Here is a 22,651-nt window from a genome sequence, read left to right as displayed (position 1 = left end):
CCTGAACTATAAGGGGGCAGTTCTTTGCATTGAAGTCTTTCTTACTAGAACACATGAGGTTCTAGCTCAAGACTTTTTCATTTTTGGTATCGTTTGTATTCTTAATTCTAGTACCTAATAGGCATTCAACAGATAAAGAGAGAGAAGGCTCTTTATTGCTCTGATTTTGACTAAAACTTACTTGATAGTTTCCTAAACAGATTCATCAGCATAATGTAACAACTTAGGAAAATAAACAGGAATTAGTATGTGAGGTATTGTAATACATATGATAAGCACAAAAGAATACTCATGTGACAAAAACGTATAGGGAATTTCTCAAAAGAAGAATGCAGGATGTTACTGACTGGATTAGAACTTTGAAACATGAACTCTGCCTGACCAACATCCTCCACCTCCCCTTCTTTGGCAAAAATAGCCCTCTTTGCCTTTCAGGCCATTCCTCACACCATTCAAGGTGCAGATGTTTGACCCTACCTCCTGGTTACAAGAGGTGATCAAAGACTGGCCAATAAAAATGTTCTTATTAAAATGTTTCCCAGGACTTTTGGAATTATCAGGGAAAAGGCACTCTCTCCTCCTGACTTTGCAAGTATAAAAACCATCATATCTAGAGCTTCTGGTGGCTTTCTTTGCCAATGCAGAAGAAGCTCCTGCCTGAGAAATGGTCCAGTTGAGGGTGTGAGCATAGCAGAGGCAAGAGATTGAAAGGAAAAGGGGAAAAAAGCAAGAGGAGAAAGTAAGGGGTCCTGCTGATTAGTCAACAGAAAAATCAGGCATATAAAAAACAATTATAATGATAATGAAATCCAGCAAATGTCCATGAAAGTGGTTTTTGTTTTGGTTTTGATTTTGGTTGGTTGGTTCTTTGGTGGTACTGGGGATTGAACCCAGGGGTGTTCTGACCTATACCCCAGGCCCTTTTATTTTGAGATGGGGCTTCACTAAGTTGATGAGGCTGCCTTTAAACTTGTGATCCTCCTGCCTCAGCCTCCCAAGTAGCTGGGATTACAGGTGTGTACCACCATACCCAACAAATATGTCCTATCTTAGGAACACAAAGATAACGACAATCAGTATTGCAGGAGCAGAGCTTGTCTAGTACGTGTGAGGCACTGGATTTGATCCTCAGAACCACGTACAAAAATAAATAAATAAAATAAAGTTTAAAAAAAATAACTGGAGGATCTTCATGTAAGATCTGAAACTCTAAAACTACTAGAGGAAAACCTAGGGAAACATTTCAAGATATTGGCACAGGCAACAATTTTCTGGCTAGGACTACAAAAGCAAAGAAAACAAAAGTAAGAAATGACAAACATGACTATATCGAGTTGAAAAGCTTCACATAGCAAAGAGTGAAGAGACAACTCTACAGAAATGGGAGAAAAATCTTTGGCAGCTATTCATCTGACAGAGGATAATATCCAGACAGCACAAAGAACTCAAAAAACTTAACAAGAAATAAGTAATCCAATCAAAAATGGGCAAATAATCTGAACAGATAATTCACAAAGGAAATATAAGCCAGGCTCAGTGGTGCATGCCTGTAAACCCAGTGACTCGAGAGGCTGAGATAGAAAGATTCCAAGTTTGAGTCCAGCCTCTGCAACTTAATGAAACCCTCAGCAACATAGGGAGGCCCTGTCTCAAAATAAAAACTAAAAAAAATGAAGTGGGGATGTAGATCATTTTTAAAGCACACCTGGGTAAATTCCCAGTACCAAAAAGAAAAGAGGGGTCAGGAAGAAAGAAAAGAAGGAAAGGGAGGAGAAAGAGGAGGAAGACGATGATGATGATGATGACCACAACTGGCCAATAAATACATGAAAAATGCTCAATTTGTTTAGCCATCAGGGGAATGCAAATCAAAACTGCAATGAGAGTCTATCTTACTCTAGTCAGAATGGCCATTATAAAAAGTACACAAATAACAAATGCTGGAACCCTTATATACTGTTGGCATGTAAGTGAATTATCCAGCCATTATGAAAAACAGCATGGAGGTTCATCTAAAAACAAAAAATAGAACTACAATATGATCCAGCCATCCCACTCCTGAATATCTATTCCAAGGTATGCGGCATACCTGCATATCCTGCAGTACTATTCACAATAGACAAGATATAAAATCAGCTTAGCTGCCTGATAATAGATGAATGGATATAGAATATATGGCATATATATCATTCAGCCATAAAGAACAAAATCCTGTTGATTGCAAGACAATGGATAAAAACAGAGGGCATCCAGTTGAGCAAAATAAGTCATACACAGAAAGACAACTACTGAATATTTTCTCTCATGTGTGGAAACTGAAAAAAAGAAAAAAAGATGAAATGAATGTAGGAAGGAATATTAGAGACTAGAAAGGGGCCCAGTGGGGAGGACAACACGAGAGGAGGTGGGAAAAGGGTAGAAGAATGGTGGATAAGCATGATCAATGCACAATATATGGATGTATGAAAATATCATAGTAAATTCCATTAATATGCCCAATAACTATTTTATAATAATTATTATAAAAATAAAAGTATATGCATTAAACACAAGAGTGGCTGTTTATGAGAAAGAAAAGGTGTAGAGTACAGAAATAAAGGGAAATGAGTGAATGAATATTAAACACAGGGAAAGAGAGGCTTCACACAAGCCAATGACATAGTGCTGAAGAATGTAATTAACTCACCCTATGCCTGACAGGTCCAAAACCAGGAACTGTGGGATGAAGAGAAGCGTAAGAGGTGAAAGAACATATCAAAGTGGGAAAATGCTTAAACTAATGCAGGATACAGAAGGAGAGTGTGCAATAAATCATTTGGTTGGGGCATTATGACGATTTTGACTATGAAAATGGAAAAGAGCAATCAGACATGAATGACATTTAAGAAAATAAAACTAGTACCACTCTGTGACAGAATGGATGCTTAAAGTGGGAGAGAAACCAAGACCAATCAAGAGAGACCGAGGTGTCTAGATTTAAAACTCACATGGTAATATCATCAACCTAAATTGTAGAAAACAGAAAATCATTATGTATATAGTCAATGCTCATTATTCATAGATTCCAATATATTTGTGATTTTACTTATTCACTAAAATTGGCTTGTAATTCCAAAATCAGTATTGCAGCAGTTTTGCAAACTTAACTATTTACATGATTTTCACACATCAAAGAAATCCAAGACAAAAGTTCATGACAAAAAAAATTCATTTGCTAAAAATTGCAAGTGAATTTACAGATGAAAGTGTATACATTATGATAAAGATGACAAAATAAAAACAAGATCAATATTGTTCTTGGGTCACTGGGGAACATGAGATAATAACTACAATAGCAAAACTCTACGTAAAATTGCTCAGAAACATGATGCCTCAAATTTTCTTTAAAACAATTCAAGAGGTGAAGAAAGGGTGGCTGTAAAAATAAGAGTAACCCTGAGTTGATAATTATTAAGGCTGAGTGACAAACATATGGAGTTTCAGTATTCTCTCTGTATTTGTGTGCTTATAATTTTCCACAAGTCTAAAAATATAAAATAAGCTGACCAATTATGAAGTGTTTATAGACCATGAGTTTGGTACAGATAGGGTCTTCTCTTCCAGTAAGAATCTACCATGATTCCCCAAAGTCAACAAATGTTAGCTGGAATGAATGAACAACTGAAAATTCTATCTTAACAAATCTAATCTGCTGAATGAAGTTTCTGCTTGAGAAGCTGCATATGTTTCATCCCCATGGTATTAGTTTTATATATATATTGTTGCCATTAAACAAATCTTCACAAATAGCCACTTTAAACAGCACAAATTAGTTGCACTGTTTTAGAGGTCAGAAGTCTGGCACTGGTCTCACAGGTGTTGGAAGTTCTAAGGAAGGATCCATTTCCTGCTCATTTGGGTTGTTGGCAAGATTCAGTCCTAGTAATTGTAGGACCTAGGTTCTCGTTTTCTTTTCTTTTTTTAATTTTTTAAAAATTTGTTGATAGACCTTTATTTATTTATATGTGGTGCTAAGAATAGAACCCAGGGCCTCACACATGCCAGGCAAGTGTGCTACCGCTGAGCCCCAGCCCCAGCCCCTAGGTTCTCATTTTCTTGCTGGCTATACACTGAGGGTGCTTCCCAGATTCTAGAGGTCATCATATTTGATTATGGATCTCTTCTTCCATCTTCAAAGCTACCAACAGTTTTGAATGATACATGTCTCATTTCTGTCCTACTTTTCTGGTTTCCTCGACTACTGAGACTGCCCCCCTGGGATAATGGAGGGCATTATTAGAAAGTCTTTAGCTTTGATCACACCTTTGCAATCACTTTACACAGGTATTATGTTACTCATAGTTTCCAAGGATAAGTGTAGGGACATCTTTGGGATTAAGTAGAAGACATTACTTTGCCTTCCACTAGCATTAGTATAAAACAGGTTTAAACGCTAATTTTAATAAGAACCAAAAATCTGCCTATCATTCAGCATGAAAATAGTACTCATTATACTAATCTACCAGATTAGGTGGGGAAGTAAGGGTAATAAAAATATAATGTTCAAAAAATAGATTAAAACAGGCTCCAATATACTGGCTTGATAGAAGAAATAATTTAAAACACAATGCTTCAAACAATAACAAAGGTATAAGTATTAGAAATCGCTAGAATAGAATCTTCCCCCTCCCAAAAGATGTCAATTTCCATTGCATTTACAGGTGTAGAACAGAGAAAATTTAAATGAGAACAGTAGAAAACATCTAAATAAGATGATGACCATCTAGTAGTTGCTTCACATCTCTGTGTGTGTGTGTGTGTGTGTGTGTGTGTGTGTGTGTTTTGCTGGGGATTGAACGCAGGGCCTTGTCAATGGGAGGTAAGTACGCTACCAATTGAGCTATATCCCTAGCCCCTGTAGCTGTACATCTTATGGGTGGCAGGGAGTCGGGGCAAAGACCCTACTAGCTAACTCCGTCAGACTCCAGGATTTCTGGCTAGCCATGCTAACTCACCTCTACCACATGCCCTCCATCCTTGCTCATTCTGCTTCAGCTTGACAGCCAGCCAGGTGTCTGGACATGCTAAGCATGCATCCACCTCAGGGCTTTGCATCTGCAGTCCCCTCTGCTAAGAACGCTTTCCTTCGGACAGCAGCAGAACTTTCTCTAACTTCATTTTAGTTTCTGTTTAAATGTTTTCTTCACAAGAAGCCCTCCTTTACAATCTTGGCTATTATATTACCACCTATTTTTTTTTCACTGACTTTATTATATTCTGACATCATTTTATGTATTAATTTATTATCTTTCTCACAACTCTAGTTTGTCATATTCGGTATTATATCCTTAGCACCCAAAAAAGAAGGTGATGAGTACATACTCATTATTTGCCAAATAGTCTTTCCTACTATGCTCACAGGTACAAGGAAATACCTGTCCTAGTTTCCAAACACTTTCATGATTTAGCACTATACATAAAATTCACTAGACTCCTGGAGCCACATAACTAGTGGCAACAGCAAAAATAATTACTCAAAACTATAGCAAGACTTAGGCAAAACAGCCCATGCCCTCATTTAATTCATTTTCTATCATAAATGGTACTGAAGATGATTGACTTTTTTTAAAAAAAAACTCAGCTACAAAATAAGGAACCCAGATTTGTGTTCTGCCCATCTAGGGAAAAAATTGATATAAACAGAAAAATCTCTCAAATAGCCATTAACAAAATATAGTTTAAAGACACACATGGATAAGATGCAACTACCTATCAACTGCCGCTTCCTAGTTACTACAGCCCCTCATATCTCTCAAGTTTGTGTGACAGCTCCAGCTTCTGAATCTACCCCGAAATTGCTGGGCTGAATCAGATTCATCATTCACAACCGAGGACTAGTTTCTTCACCTCCTCCAGAAAATTCTCAACTCACAAAGCAGGTTAATGATGTTTCTATAAAATACTCTCAATACCACTATTAGAATATATTTAATATTCTGTAGTTCTACATCACACCAGACCAAAAAAAATGCTGATTAAAAATTCAACTGATATTAGAAAATATTATAAAATAGCTATATTTTATTTTAGTATTAACTTAGAGAACCACATAATATTTAAAGAGAATACAAGAATTGGGGCTACTCCCATTTCCAACAATAATGGACAAGAAATTCAGAAGAATCTTCTAATGAAGTCAATAAAAATCCTCGGGGGGAGTAGAGATAGGAAAGGGCACTTCCTGAAAGCATCAATGAGCTAACACAATATTAAAAGACTATAATGCCAAAATGGAAGGCACTAGGAAAACTCTTCAGCCTGACATCTGGAATTGCTTTGGCCCAGGCATGTTTACTGATTTCTAAGAGGTAGCTGGGAATCATAGGTGCTTTGATGTGGCTGAGCTGGAGTCAAAGGATGCAGGCCCTGGTGATCCATCCCAAACAAAGAACTGGGATCCTCAAAAATATCCTTACCTGAGAGTAAAGGAGAGAAGAAGTAAATCAACTCTCCCTGGACTAGAACCCAGCTTTAAGTTGTCTGGTTGGCCAGAAAACTTCAACCTTGGAAATGAATCCAAAGCACTCAGCAGAAATAAGAGACAAAGCTCTCTCGAGAAAGATAAAATTATCCTAACCATCAAATCATTTCTACAACATTAACACTAAGAAGTAATAAAAATTAGGCAGCTAAATAGAAAGAAATGCATAAAGAACTACCATACACCCATAAAACAATCAATCAAAATCCTCTCAAATAATTATTAAGCACAACTACACTTACTATATTTGTGGGATAAAAGGCAAATTTTTTAAATCAAAATTTTCTTGAATACCCCAAAATTATACTATTTAAATAATAAAACGAATCTAAAAAAATAAGGTCCAGAAAAAAATTAAGAACTTAAAAAAAAAGCTAAATTTAAATTTTAATTCATTTTTTAAAAATAAAAGGAAGAAAAAAGGTAAGTACAGATTATATCCAAATGAAGACAGATTTAGGGACATGGACAGTAAATCACAAGAATTACCATAGTAAAATATAGAAAGTAAGATACTGTTGATGGGCATCTGGGTTGTTTCCAATTTAGAGCTATTATAAATAAAACTTTATAAATTTTGCATACAAGTCATTTGCAACAATATAATTTCATTTCTCTTAGGCAATACCTGAAAGAAAAGTCTAGAGATAGATAAGTACTTGACTTTATAAGAAATTATCAATGAAAACTATAGAACATCAAAAGAAACTGAAGAAGACCCTAGAAGATAGAAAGACTTCTAAGTTTTTGGATAGGTAGAATTAATGTTGTCAAAATGGCCATACTACCAAAAGTACTATACAGATTCAATGCAATTCCCATTAAAATTCCAATGCTGTTCTTCATAGAAATAGAAAAAGCAGTCACAAAATTCATTTGGAAAACTAAGAGGCCCACAATAACCAAAGCAATCCTTATCAAGAAAAGTGAAGCGGGAGGCATCACAAAACCAGATGTTACATTATAATACACAGCTATAGGAACAAAAGCAGCCTGGTACTGGAACCAAAACAGGCATGAAGACCTGGAACAGAAGACAAAGAGACAAACCCACATAAGTATAGCTGTCTCACACTAGACAAAGATGCAAAAACATGCATTGGAGAAAAGATAACCTCTTTGACAAGTAGTAATGGGAAAACTGGAAATCCATATGTAGTAGAATGAAATTTAACTGCTATATCTCACCCTGCACAAAACTCAACTCAAAATAGGTCAAAGACTTAGGCATTAGACCATAAATCCTGCACCTGCTAGAAGAAAATGCAGGCCCAACCCTTCAACATATCAGCCCAGAAACTGACTTCCTTAACAAGATTCCTAAAGCACAAGAAGTGAAATCAAAAATCAATAAATGAGATGGCATCAAATTTAAAAGCTTCTTCACAGCAAAGGAAATAAGAGTGTAAAGAGTCTACAGAATGGGAGAAAATCTTTGCCACCACCTCCTCAGATAGGGTGTTCACATCCAGGATATACAAAGAACTTGAGAAACTTAACACCAAAATAATAAATACCCCAATCACCAAATGGGCAAAGGAACTAAACAGATGCTTTTCAAAAGAAGAAATACAAATGGTCAAGGAATATATGAAAAAAATGTTCAACATCTCTAACCATTAGAGAAACACAAATTCAAACTATACTGAGATTTCATCTGACATCAGCCAGAATGGCAATTATCAAAGGCTAGGGATGTAGCTCAGTTGGTCGAGTGCTTGCCTCACATGCAAAGGCCCTGGGTTCAATCCCCAGCACCACAGAAAAAGAATACAAGTAAGAATAAATGTTGGCAAGGATGTGGGGAAAAGCATATACTCGTACATTGTTGGAAGGACTGCAAATTGGTGGAACCATTCTGGAAAGCAGTATGGAGATTACTAAAAATAAATAAATAAATAAGAATGGAATCACCATCTGACCTAGTTATGCCACTCCTTAGTATATATCCAAAGAATTTTAAATCAGCATACTATTGTATCAAAATGGATTCTGCTGTCACATATAACTAAAAAGAACCAATAAATAAAATAAAATACTACAGGGATAGAGCCACATCAATGTTTATAGCAGCATAATTCACAATAACTAAGCTATGGAGCCAACCTAGGTGCAGTTCAACCGACGAATGGAAAAAGAAAATGTGGTATATACACACAATGCAGTATTACTCAGCCATAAAGAAGAATGACTTTATGGCATTTGCAATTGCTGGTAACTTAGATGGATCTGGAGACTACCATGCAAAGTGAAATAAACCAATCTTCAAAAACCAAAGGTCAATTGTTTTCTCTTATATGTGGATGCTAACTCACAATGGAGAGAGGAGTGGCAAGGGTAGATTAAAAAAAAAAAAACAAGTTCAATGGAGTAGACAAAAAGGGAATGAAGGAATGGGATGGGGGATGGGAAAAAGAAAGACAGTGGAATGAATCTGACATAACTTGCCTATGTACATATATGAATATACCACAGTAAATCTTACCATCGTATAAATACACAAGAAATTAATTTAAAAATTAACTATGGATAAACTGCACAAAGATCAGTTAAGGGAAGGGAACAGGGTGGGGGTATAAAGGAGAAGGAGAGGTACTAGGGATTCAATAGCACAAGATATACTCCAGAATTTTATAATTGTGTCAAAATGAATTCTACTGTCATACATAATTAAAAAGAACCAATAAACTTAAAAAAAAAAAAAAAGAAGAAGAAATGAACTATTACTATAGGGCAAAAAAAAATTAAACAAATACAGATTTTTTACCTCGGAAAAACAAAAAGAAATTATCAAACCTTTTGCCAAAGTGCTTGTACATTTTACATTCTCACAGCAATATTTTAATATAAATTTAATATTTTAGAGAGGTTTTATGCTCACAGAAAATTAATGGAAAGCACACATTTACAAATGCATAGCCTCCCCTACTAGAACTAGAGTAGAATACTTGTTACAATCAATGAACCAGCACTGACCCTACAATCACCCCAAGTTCACAGTCTGCAATAGGATTCCTTCCTGGTGTTGTGTATTCAGTTTTGATAAATGTATAACACCAGGTCTCCAATGTTACAGTATCATTCAGAGTAATTTCACTGCCCTAAAAACCCCCTGTGCTTATTCCTCCCTCCCCAACCCCTAGCTACCACTGTTCTTTGCCATGATCCTAGTTTTGCCTTTGTAGCCTTTTCAAATTGGCTTCTCCCACAGCAGTTTCTGAATTCTAGTTGCTTCACATTTTCACCAATTTTTAGTACTGTCAATCTTTTTGTTTTTAGCTACTTCTAGTAGTAGTAATGACAATAACTCATTATTTTAATTTGGATTTTCTGATATTAGATATCTTTTAATAGCCACTCACATCTTTTATGCAAAATATAAACTTTAAGTCTTTATCTTTTAATTGGGTTTATTTTCCCAAAATGTTAACAATATTTTAAGTTATAATATACCTTGATATACTCAGGAATAGTCTTTTGTCAAAAGAAAAACTTAATAGTCTATCATGGATACAATTTATAGACATTTTTCCATCTGTGACATGACTGTTCATTTTCTTATGAATGTCGTCCTCCACCCTTTCTTTTTCATTCTTTTTGGTGGTGGGAGGAGGGGATTGAACCCAGAGGCGCTTTACTACTGAGCTACGACTCCAGTCCTTTTTTATTTTTTTAATCTATTTTTTAAATTTTTTTAATCTATTTTTTTATTTTGTGACAGGCTAGCCTCAAACTTGAGATTTTCCTGCCTCAGCCTCCTGAGTCACTGGAATCATAAGCATATGTCACTGTGCCTGGCTATCCCATAACTTTTGATTTATTGGAACAGTTGCTTCATGATGTGTTAAACAAAGGTAGCAGTCTATGTTTATGGTAGCAGATGTGCCCATAAATGCATACATATGCAGGTGCTGATATGAAAAAATAAAAACAGCAATCCTAAGACACGAAATTATAACAACTTTTATTACTTTTAATTGAAATTCTTAAAATGGTAAGGGTACAAAAATGATGGAAAAACTAATGGTCTCTATTAGGAAATTTCCAGAAAAATTATAAAAGATGGCCTAGGAATTATATCGATTATTGTTCTCTCACTTCATCATTAACAATCAAAGTAAAAGCTATATGCAAATAGGGAAAAATACTCTAACATGAGCTAGCCATAGCTGCCCATCAAAGTGTGAGTTACATTTTTTGCTCCTGGCACAGTCACAGATTAACAAATTCAGTCTCATTAAAAAGTGTTTAGTAATTAAATGTATTTCAATACTACTTGACAGCTTTACACCTAGAAATTCTATTCCAATATAAGAAAAAGCACTCACAGAAACCTAATTTGTACCAACCATAAAAAATGAATATCAGCACCAAAAAAATGAATTTCAGCACCAAAAACTGCACTGAATATAAAGGGTAGTGACACTGCCCAAGACAGTATCTGTTAGTCTTGATTATTTCCAAAAAAGCTGAGAACTATAAGCCAAAAACTAGGAGATTCCACATGTTGACCTACCACTTAATATGAATAAAAGTTTAAGACATATTTATTTCTAATAAAAATGTTTATTTAATTTATATTTATTCCTAAATGAATATAAATCTTATATTTTTATCTTTCTTTTTAAAGAAGAAGATAATGAACTTTAGAAACTATTAATAATTTATTACAGGAATGCCATGATTTAAAATAGGAAAACCAGCCAGGTGTGTGGCACAGGCCTGTAATCCCAGCAACTTGGAAGACTGACACAGGAGGATCATGAGTTCAAAGCCAGCCTCAGCAAAAGCTGGCGCTATGCAACTCAGTGAAATCCTGTCTCTAAATTAAATACAAAAAATAGGGCTGTGGATGTGGCTCAATGGTCAAGTACCCCTGAATTTAATTCCTGGTAACCCCCTCAAAAATAAAATAAAATAGGAAAACCACAATAAGATGTTGGCATTTAAGCAAAGACATGAAAGAAGTAAGGGGGCAAGATTAGTCTTCCAGGTAGAGAGACCAGCACATACAAAGGCCCTGAGATAGGAACATGACTAAAATATTTAAGGAACAGCAACGAGACCAGTAAGGCTAGAACAGAATGAATAGAATATGCAAGGAGAGTAATAAGAGACGAGGTAACAAAAGAAAAAAAAGGAAGAGTTTGTAGATCCTGAAAAACTGCCAATGACTGGTAAAGTAAATTTGTTAAAATTGTTTTTAAATATTCAATAGGCAAAACCAAGAGTATATTATAAGCAAAAAAAAAGCCAAGTCAAGAGACAAACTGAGAAACAATACATTTCAGATTCATTTCACAAAGGGCTAATCTTGCTAATATAAAAAGGGTTCTAGAAACAGATACAAGAGGCTCCAATACAAAAATGAGCAAAGGATATGAACAAAAAAAAGTTAACAATCCTCATGTCTATCAAGAGGGGAATGATTAAATGCATTCTGTGTGTCCTACAACAGGATATTATACAGTTTTTAAAGAACAATGAGAAAGGATGTGGAGAAACTGTAACACTAATACGTGGATGGTGAGAACGTAAAATGGTAAAGCCACTGTGGAAAAATCTGGCAGCTATTCAAAAAATTAAACACAGTGCCAGAGGATCTAGCAATTCTATTCCTAGATATCCACTCAAAAGAATTGAAAACATATGTCCACACAAAATCTTATACAAGAATTTTATAGCAGCATTATTCATAATGGCCTAATAGTAGAAACAAACCAAATGTCTAGCAACTGATGAATGTTTAAACAAAATGTGGTACAGACATACAATGAAATACTTTTCAGCAATAGGAAAGAGTGAAGTCTCAGCAACAACATAGATAAACCCTGAACACATCATATCAATTTTTTTAAAAAGCCAGACACAAAAGGCCCAGTCTCATTTCATTAATATAGAATATCCAGACCGGAAGTAAGGTGTGGAGATAGTCACAGGGACAACTGGGGATGGATTACTAATGGTAATGGACACTTCTACCTGGGTTAATAAAAATGCTCTGGAATTAGTGGTGAGGTTTCCAAAACTCAAAAACACTGAGTTATTTCCTTTGGAAAGGTGAATTTTGGGGTATTTAAATTACATCTCAAGTTCTTATTTCTAAAACTAAAAAATAAAAGCCCTCTAAACACTGGTATGCAAACACTGCCAGAACAGATTGCTAAAAGAGCAAAGTCAAAAAAGAAAAAAAAAAAATGTGGCATTTTCTACCTTTATGTGAAAACAGGATGAAGAATCTATATTCAGAATTGTGTGTGTGTGTGTGTGTGTGTGTGTGTAAATGAGTGAAATTTTTCAAGAAAGATACATAAAAAACTAAGAACTGTAGTTAACTACAAAAGGAAAGGGAAGGGAGACAAGGATGAGAGAGAGCACACTTTTGTGAGATGAGTTTTGAATCACGCAAATGTATCAACTAAATTAAATTACTCAAGAGCTGGAAAAAACTGCCACAAAATCTTAAAAACTGAACTTTCACCTATTAAAATTCGATGACATATTGAAATAAGAGCAAATAAAAAACTTAATCACCCAAATCACTTTGTGGTGCGCGATAGGAGTCATTGACTTAAAATTTTAAAAGTTGGAATCTATTTCTCAGTTCTCAACTCTGTTAACTTTGACAAATAACTTCTCTAGATCTTGTTTTTCTTATTTGAAAACTGAGCAAGATGATCTCTAATGTCATTTCCTACTGTAATTTACTTTAATGGTTAATAAAAGAATTCAAGGTAACATTAGATTCCTGTGAAAACAAAATTTAAAATATTAATTGGGCTATCTTAAGCGCCAAAAAATCAGAGAAATGAGCCAGAGGGCCAATACTTGAAAGAAACCAAAATTCTAGCATGCTGAGTTGTGGTGGCTTTCAAAAGATGAAAAATATATTAAGCCAACAGATCTTTCTTGTTTTAGTGTCCTTGTATAATCTTCAGAAGATTTTCATTACATAATCACCAAAACAAAGTCAACTTTAGAAAGCCAAAATGTTGCTTTGGCTGCCATATCATCCCAAGAACTTTCCACCATCTGGTCTGGAAATGTCCTAGAACAAACTACTGTTGGAGCAAGTTATTAATTTTGTGTGAAGAAAAAAAGACAGGCGCCATGACCTTGTACTGCTCTGCTCGGGCAGAGTGGAACACTTGGATAAAGACAAAAGCCTTCATGAAATGGGTGTTAGTGTTGGCTAAGGGCAAAATCAATGAGCACAGAGGGGAAAAAAACATGCTTTTTTGACTTACTATTGGATAAGAAACCTCAAGGTACTGTAAATGGAACATAAGTTTAAAACAAGTGACAAGTTCAAAGGATTACCAAAATTTAAAAATATTAATGCCATACCAACAAGGAAATTCTAAAAGACAAATATAAAGAGAAACTAAAAGTTAGTATCATATATTAGATACTATTAATAGTGATGGCTACTTTTAAGTTAATGAATTAAAGACATGGTAATAATTCTCATTTATAAATCTTTTTTTTTCTGGTGCCCAGGATTGAATCTAGGGTCTGTGCATGCTAGGCATGCACTCTACCACTAAGCTACAACTCCCAGCCCCTATAAAAATCTTAACAATAAAACAAAAAGTGCCTGGAGGTCAAGAGTCAAGAAATCTGGATCTAGTTTTAGAATTGACACTCATTACCTTTATCAACCACCTTATCTGTCAACTCATATGTAAAAACTAAAGGGGTAGGTCACAGGAACTCAAGTATCTATTTCATGGTTGCAGTTTCTCAAAGAACTGATACTCCATATGTAAAAATGCATTGATTGTTTAAAACAGAGCCACAAATCTTGAAACAAAGTTCAACAGAGTTTCTAAAAAATCCTTAGAAAACAAAAATTTAGATTGACAAGTTGAAAAAAATGGAAACATAACAATAATGCAAACATACTAAAATCATAATAATTACAGAATGTATGGTATGAATGTGAGTGTCCTGAGTGTAATTATGCCAACTCAAAATGTTTCATTCATAGGGCTGAGGTTATGGCTCAATGGTAAAGCACTTCCCTAGGATGGGTGAGGCCTTGTGTTCAATCCTCACCACCACATAAAAATAAATATATAAAATAAAGGTTAAATTCTTTTAAAAAAATGTTTTGTTCAAGAAACAAGAATAGACAGAGAAAAAAAGCTCCTGAGGGGAGAAAATTATTGCTAAAACTTCATCAAAAATTAGAAATAGCTTTTAAATTGACATGTGTTACATAATAAGGTTTCAGTATATGACAGACCACATACACAGGGTGGTCCTATAAGATTATAATGGAACTGATAAATTCCTATCACCTACTGACTTTGCAGCTGTCATCACACAGCTCAGAGTTATGTGTTTCTGTTACTGATGCTTCAATAACCAACTATGCTTCCAGCATCATAAAAAGAATAGCACAGGGCTGGGGTTGTGGTTCAGTGGTAGAGTGCTTACCTAGCATGTGTGAGGCACTGGGTTCGATCTGCAGCACCACATAAAAACATAAATAAACAAAATAAAGGTGTTGTGTCCATCCACAACTAAAAAAGAAATTCTTTAAAAAAATAGCACATAGAACTGCATACCACACATAATATTTGATAATTAATGACTGTTACTGGTTTATGAATTGATTACACTATATTTTTTATTGTTATTAAAGAATGTAATCCTTCTAAACTTTACTGTAAAACAGTATGCCATGTGACCAGCAGCAGCAGTCTCCTATGTTTTTCTGAGAAAATGCATACAAAAAAAACCTAATAAGTTCCATTTTTAACTTAAACTGAAAATAATTTTTGACTAGTTTCTTTTTATTTTTAATTGACACATAACTGTATTCACATATTCATGGAATATGGTGTGACATTTAGACACACACATACAATTGCAATAACTAAATCAGGGTGATTAGCATATGCATTACTCTGAATGTTTTGGGTTTTTTTTTTTTTCCCATTTTTTTTGTGTTGGGAACATTCAAAATCCTCTCTTGCAGCTATTCTGAAATGTTAACTTGAGTCACTCTACTGTACTACAGAGCATTAGGACTTAATCCTCTTATCTAGCTGTATTTTTGTATTCAATAACCAGCCCTTCTTTATTCCCCCCCTCCTCCATACCCTTCCTAGCCTATGATAATCATTATTCTACCCTCTACTTCTATTAAAAATAACAATCTAAACATATAGCAGGGAAAATAGCAAGAGAAAGTGTGAAAGGAAGCAGAAAGAGATAATCAAGTGAACAGACATCAATAAATAATTTAATGAATCAAGAAATAGTGGTATACATTTATATCAGCACTCAAAAAATGAAATGTTAGGGTAAAAACCTAACAAAATATTTACAGGAAAAAAATTTAAAATACAAATTTTAAAAATATATGTACTATGAGAGAAACCGCAAAACTCTTGATGATTGGATGTCAGATCCCTGTTGATTGCAGTAATTAAAAACCCAGAAACTGAAAGTACAAATAAAATAAGACTACTATTATTAAACTATCACCTTGCTTAGCTGTTCCTTCTATGCTATATGAGTTGTTTTCTGAACTCATGCAACTCCATTTCCATATCTAAAATATTTAAAAACTGAACTACATGCCTACAAATGTCTTTTTCAAACGACAATCTCCAATCTGTTAACTCTGGTTTTACTGGAGGATATAGAGACTGGGGATTGAACCCAGGGCCTCACACATGCTAAGCCTGTGTAATAAACAAAATAAAGGTATTGTGTCCATCTGACCTATATCTCCAGCCTTAATCCCAATTTTAAAATGAGAAAACAGGCCTGATGCAATGTTGCTGCTTAGTAATAGAAGTAGAATTCAAACCTTATCTTCTGTGTTCATGGAATACATGGATATTTTTCTCTGCTACGAGATATAGCTCATACCTCTTTACATTAATCAGTTAAGCATTTATAAACAATCTAGCACCTATCTTGTAAAATCAACACTGTGTGTACTGATAAATATTTTTCAGATTTCAATAAACCAGATAATGTTTACTTGTTAAAAACAATTAACTGGAAATCCCTCCAACCAAGACACCAGGCGGCAATTTTCTTTCTTTGCTGTTGTTGGGTTTTATTTTTGTTTGGTACCAGGGATTGAATACGAGGCCACATCTCCCTTTTTTAAATATTTTTTTTAAATTTTTTTATTTTGAGATAAGGCCTAACTAAGTTCATTACAGCCTCACTAAGTTGCTAAGGCTGGCCTTGAATTTGCGATCCTCCTGCCTCAGCCTCCCAAGCTGCTAAGATTACAGGCAAGTGCCATCAGACACAGATCAATTTTCTAACTAAAAAGCTATTGGGGATTTTTAATTATATAATACTATCTTGGTACATAAAAACTCCATAAGCTTTGATTCAATGCTTATAGTGTCTTAAATGCCTCACTCTTGCAGAAAGCTGTATGAGATGTTTACTTCAGAGCACCTAAATCAACTGCTGACTTGCTGTAGCCCATGCCCCGCCCCGCCCTGGTTGAATCTGGCTTTGGAAGAGTGTTTGAGAATCACCGCACAGGAGGGAGCAAAGCATTTTCCCAACAGGCCCTTCACTGCCAACCATGGGCCTCTGATACCTTCCCTCTCTTCCAACAACTGGAGACTTCATAAAGAACCATTTATGACTCTTCAGGTTCTTCAGCCACCTACTCACTGTTAGCAGCAAACACTTTCAATATTCAAACTTTTCACAGTATAATATCTAAAGACTATGGGCTAAATGTACATTTGAATAAATGTGCATTTTATGTAATTTTATTACATTTACGAAATCCTGCAGATATAATTAATGTTATAACTAAGATTATTAATCAGTTTTAGTTTCATTCCCCCACCCCAAATTTCCAAAATGGACAGTAGAGAAATAGATCTAAAAATTATGCTGTTTATATGTAAGAAACAGAATCCTAAGCATAATTAAAACTTCAATCCTCTAACAGTCAACTCTTTGCTCCATCAAATAACAAAGCTTTCCCAGCCCTAAATTTCTACAAACCTGCTGTAATCAAATCAAAATAATAATGCTCTTATTATTCTCCAAACATATTATTCACCATGAGAGGTCCCTATCCAGCTCCTTTCTAACTCTTCAATGATTTAGCCACTAATAATCACTATCACTCCAAATGCATTTATCCACTGTTCCTCTTACGGAGCTATCTTTCTGTGTATCTTTCCATCTCCAAGGTTTTCAAGAGTCACTCCTTTCTATAACCTGGGCCTCGTACAATATATATCCATCATATATTTAAAATACATTTTCAAGGATTAACTTAATTAAAAAGAAATTATTGTACTGTGAAGGGATAATCTGGGGAAACTGAAATAAAAAGCCAAAAGTCCCTTATTTCCTTAAATATTGTCAGATGTTTTGACTTCTATAAATGTCAGTAAGACACCTGTTTGTTACATAACAAAAGGTACCAAGTACAAAGGGATCTGAGCCATGACACTTGGAAGGGAATATTGCCTTAGCACAATACTGTATTTCTGTACAAACTAAATGATGAAAAACAAGCAAACAAAATGTTTTAAGCACATTAAATAGGTTGTATCCTACTAATTTATTTATTTAATAAATATCTTTTGAGGCTCTACCACATAGAACTGAGTACCAGGGATATAGCAGAAAACAAAGCAAACACTGGCACATGAAGACTCCTGGTTTTCATGGAGCTTTGATTAAAATTTTATTTGAAAATTGCAAACAAGACAGAGAACAGATAATATGAAAAGTAGTGCTAAGTATTCAGACAAAGAAAGAAGCATGACAAGAGGGCAGAGAAGGATTGGGAGCTGTTTTAGGTTAGCTGAAAGAGCAATTTCTGAGAAACAGACCCCGAGCAGAAGAAAGCTGAAAGGAGGTTAGGGAAAGAGTCATGGAAGTGTCTGAAGGGAGAGAGTCAAGGCAGAAGAAGAATGTTAAAGATGCTGGAGAGAATTTGGCTGGCACAGAAGGGGTGTGGACAAGGTGAGCAGCTAACACCAAACACTCCCTGCACTCAACAAGTACACAAAGTCACACTACACAGCCACTAAACGGCAGTAGTGATGGCAACTGATTACAAAATCTCATCTTCATCAATCCACAGCCCATGAAAAAACTAGGAAAGATTTCCTCAGATTAAGCTATCACTGAAAAATCTACAAATCAAAGCCAGGATAAGAATTAATTGAGCCCCAGTTCACAATGAGTTCACAGGTTCAGAAAGGAGACCACCACATGAATGGATCTCACAGGGAAAGGCTGCATGTCAGGCCTGGTACCAACAGAAAGGCCTACTCTGCACAGACCTCTCAGGGACCAGCACAAGAAAGGAGGAACAGGGCCTGTACTTGACGATGACATCATCACATACAGCTAACAGCATCAGCATGGCCCACACTTAGGGCAACAAAAACAGATAACAGAAATCTACTTCAAGTCCTCTATTCAAAAACTTCTATTTCACAACAAAACAACATCATAAGCAGTCCCCAAAATATAAATATGGTACTGGGTCTAAATATAACCTAACTGCTTCTGGTGCTGTAGCCCCATGTAAACCCCGCCACTGAGTTGATTCTCACGGGTCTCCCTCGGCCCTTTCAGTGACACTGTGCAAACCAACACTGTTCAAATTCTAAACTCGGGGTGTGACTCTGGCCTATATATTACACTCCATGTTAATGCCCTGAGGAAAACACCTCTCTCTTACTTTATTTCTTTCCAATTCCCTTGAGATCACAGAAACAGTCTAAAAATCAAAGGCATGGTTTTTCTCTTGGAATACTCATTTAAATTCTAGTGGTATCAACTCCAATACACTGAAAAAATATTAAGGGACAAGTAAGTCTACATATAACAATCTTTATTTTAATTATATAAATGCTGAGAGATATGGAGTTAAAGAAGGATTCCTCAGAGATTTGCAACTTTAATTTGACTTTAAAGATTTATACCTTATAGAATTAATATTTTAACAAGTAATCCAAAGTGTCTGAAAAGCAGTGGCTGCTAACAACTTAAAAGTCAATCTCCTCTTCAAATGAACCCTGCAAAGTTCATTGCAATGAACTTCTAGGGGTTCATCTAACCTACAGTACTACAGTTGATCCTATTCTCTTAGTAATAAAATAACATGTATAAATATATGTATGTGTGCGTGTGTGTGTGTATGTATGTATGTCCTTTGGTAATCATTTTTCTTTCAATTTTAATAAAATGACTTAACAGAGTCTCATGAGAAACATTTAAGCTAAGTTTTGACTTACTCTCTGAGTACTAAAATTAGATTTCTCACTATTCACCTGCTAATTCAGCACAAACATGTCAAGGTTAACGTGAAAACTTCATGGCAAGCTTGATGATGTTTAGATGTGACACCATTCCCAGCTTTCATATATTGATATTCCCCTTAAATCATAGGCAGATCTAGAATACTGCACTATAGTTATAGTTTAAAGAGTAGCTTGGTTTCACATGGAAACTGTAACCAAGACAAACCTTCTCATAGGATGGAGTTCCAAGACCATTAAATCATAAAAAATTGTTTCAGCAGCTGGTTAAAGCTGAGTGTACATAACACAAGACATCTGGTTGTCTGAGCATTTTCAGTTCATTTAAAAAGTATAAACACATTAAAACACTGAAATGTTTGATAGATTGCAACACCGTTTGCTCTTCAAGAGTGTCTAAGTGGCTATTCACCCACTGTGTTCACACAGCTTATTTCCTACCTAAAGATATTTACAGTTTTCATCCCCCTTAATTTCACCAAAACATTTTATTAATAAAGGCAAAACAACGAAAAAGAATGTAACTATTCAGTAAATATATTAAATCACTGCTATTTGGTAATGAAAAAAAATGTTACTAGAGGTGTAAAACTAAATCAGAAGCATCTGAAGCACTCTACATGCTATGATAAGGAAACAGCAGACAATATTTGGGTTCCGCTGCCCTATCAGTGACAGAAATCCAGTCACAAAACATAGATAAACAAGGGTCTACTGTTATCACACGAGAAGTCTGGGATGAGGGAGGGGGACCCTAGTTGACGACTTTGCTTCAGCAGCTCAATAACATCCAAGCAGAATATTCTGTTAAATACTTGGTTCAGGGTGTCAAAATGGCCAGACAACTCAAAAGACCTTGTCCACATTCTTTGACAACAAAAGGGTTGTCAAGAACAAAAAGATACCCCTCCTTCTTAAGTGTTTTGCCCAAAAGTGTTATTGGAGGATTTCTCCAGGTCTCAACTTCCCCCCTAGCTTCAAAGAAGGCTGGACACAGAAATCTCTGAAAAGAGGCCAGAAATAAAATCAGGCCAGGATTTAGAATGGCTAACTAGCTGTGTCTATGACATACAAATTTGCTTTTCTCTCAAACTCATTTCCATAGATCTATAAAATCTCTTATTACAGAGATTAATCTAATTCTGTGCCTAACGCTTAATATTGCCAAAAGATTTGATTATTTTCCCTTAATATAAAATTATTATTTTGATGATAGATAATCAAAGTATAAGTACTATTAGGCAAGAGAGATAAAGGAATTCCATGGATGTATAATCCTTAAAAGACACACATAAAAATACTACACCTGGACCTACAAACTCTTTAACATTATCTATTATCATCTTCAATACACAAAGGAGATAAAACAAATCCTGGCTTAGCCAGAACTTACAAGAGTGGAATATCAGTGATTAACTGCATCAAACAGCAGAGCAATTCTTCCAAAAGATCTTCTGAGTCAGAACCTGGCAAGACACAAAAAAAATTTTTAACAAAGTATATAACAGAATGGATTTGTTTAGAGGTTTTCAGTCCTAATGAAAGTAAGAATAATTATCATTATATACATTCACACACTAATTCTGACCTCTAAATAAAATACAAATCATAAGCAAGTTAGCATCTATGATTATTAATTAATAATAGTTACTAATAATTCATCAGCTATTAATATAGCTTTTAAAGCTGGAAAGTATCTTAAAGGTCCTGTAGGCCAGTAGTTATGCAATTTCTTATTCTGCACTACATTTCTTTTAATGAAATCATATATTAAGGTAAAATACTGTTTGAAGCAAGGGGAGAGTACATGTACCCCATCCTGCCATAAATATCTGACCTTATCTTTGCTCTTCTTGATAAGCCCCAAGGCATCTTTTCCGAACCCTTAGGGTTCCACAGATCAGACTGAATCCCACCAAGAAGCTAATCAAGTCTCTACAGACAAAATGACAAATGAAATGGCTTTCCCAAGTCACAGAATAAATAAGTAACAAAGGTAGGATACAAATTACCATTCCAATAGAACTGCCTTCTATCCCAGACTGCTACTGCTAAGTGACTTTCAAATTTGCAAAGCCAATCAATATCCTACGTGACTTCTGGTTTTGGACATGTTATTCTTTCCTGAGTTCCTGTAACATTTTATTTCCAACCCACTTCTCTTTCTATTTCTTCCCAGTGTCTGCTTCCTCAGACTACCTGCCCTGAGTGCTCCCGCTGGCTGTCTTCTCATTCCCAACATCTCTCACCAATCACTACCCATGTACAAGCGACTCCTATAGTTTTCCTCTTGGCCTCATGTCTGACTGTCATGTTTCTATCCAATTGCCTACTAGCCATCTCCACCTAAAAATCAAACTTACCTCTCCTAACATTTCTTCTTTATTCTCCTTTTTGGCAACTGCATCAGTAGCCAAAGTCTAAACCCAGACTACACTCTCTTACTCATCCTTCTGTAACTCATTCAGTCTGTCACTAAAACAGACTGAATTTGGGAGCACCCTACTGAATTAAGAGGAACTTTCTCAAGTGGGAGTAAGAGCTGAAGAGTTGAACCCCCAAACCAGAAATGGGCCTCTGCCCAGGCCTTTGCAGCACAGCTAACTCAATCTGCATCAGTATTTCCTGTTGTTTTTCCCATTGTGCTTCCTCTTCAGGTCTTCTAAATCTACATATGTCTATCACTTGGCTTTTGTTTCTATAAATTGTTATGCCTCTGTAAGGCTGGCAGGAGAAATAAGAGAAGCAATTTAGTTGTTTCTCCCTAGTTTGATTAAACTGCATTAAGTTCATTTTTCCCCCTTTCATTTTTTGCCTATTTCTTATTAGGGCAGGTGGTAAAATC

At 35.3% G+C, this 22,651-nt stretch overlaps 1 protein-coding gene across 9 annotated transcripts in view; it reads right to left on the bottom strand.

The window, feature by feature from the left end:
* The window catches only part of Dym (dymeclin), a 359,511-nt gene that overhangs the window by 252,751 nt on the left and 84,109 nt on the right, over positions 1 to 22,651 (bottom strand). For all 9 annotated transcript variants that reach the window (XM_048806245.1, XM_048806244.1, XM_048806242.1 and 6 more), the window contains one exon: positions 21,200 to 21,272. In XM_048806245.1, the coding sequence (XP_048662202.1) occupies positions 21,200 to 21,272 (73 nt within the window). The remainder of the gene's footprint in view (positions 1 to 21,199; positions 21,273 to 22,651) is intronic.

Source organism: Marmota marmota, unplaced genomic scaffold, assembly GCF_001458135.2.
Source record: "Marmota marmota marmota unplaced genomic scaffold, marMar, whole genome shotgun sequence".
Lineage (NCBI taxonomy): Eukaryota > Metazoa > Chordata > Mammalia > Rodentia > Sciuridae > Marmota > Marmota marmota.
The sequence above is the reverse complement of the archived record's forward strand: the minus strand, read 5'-3'. Positions and strand labels throughout refer to the sequence as shown.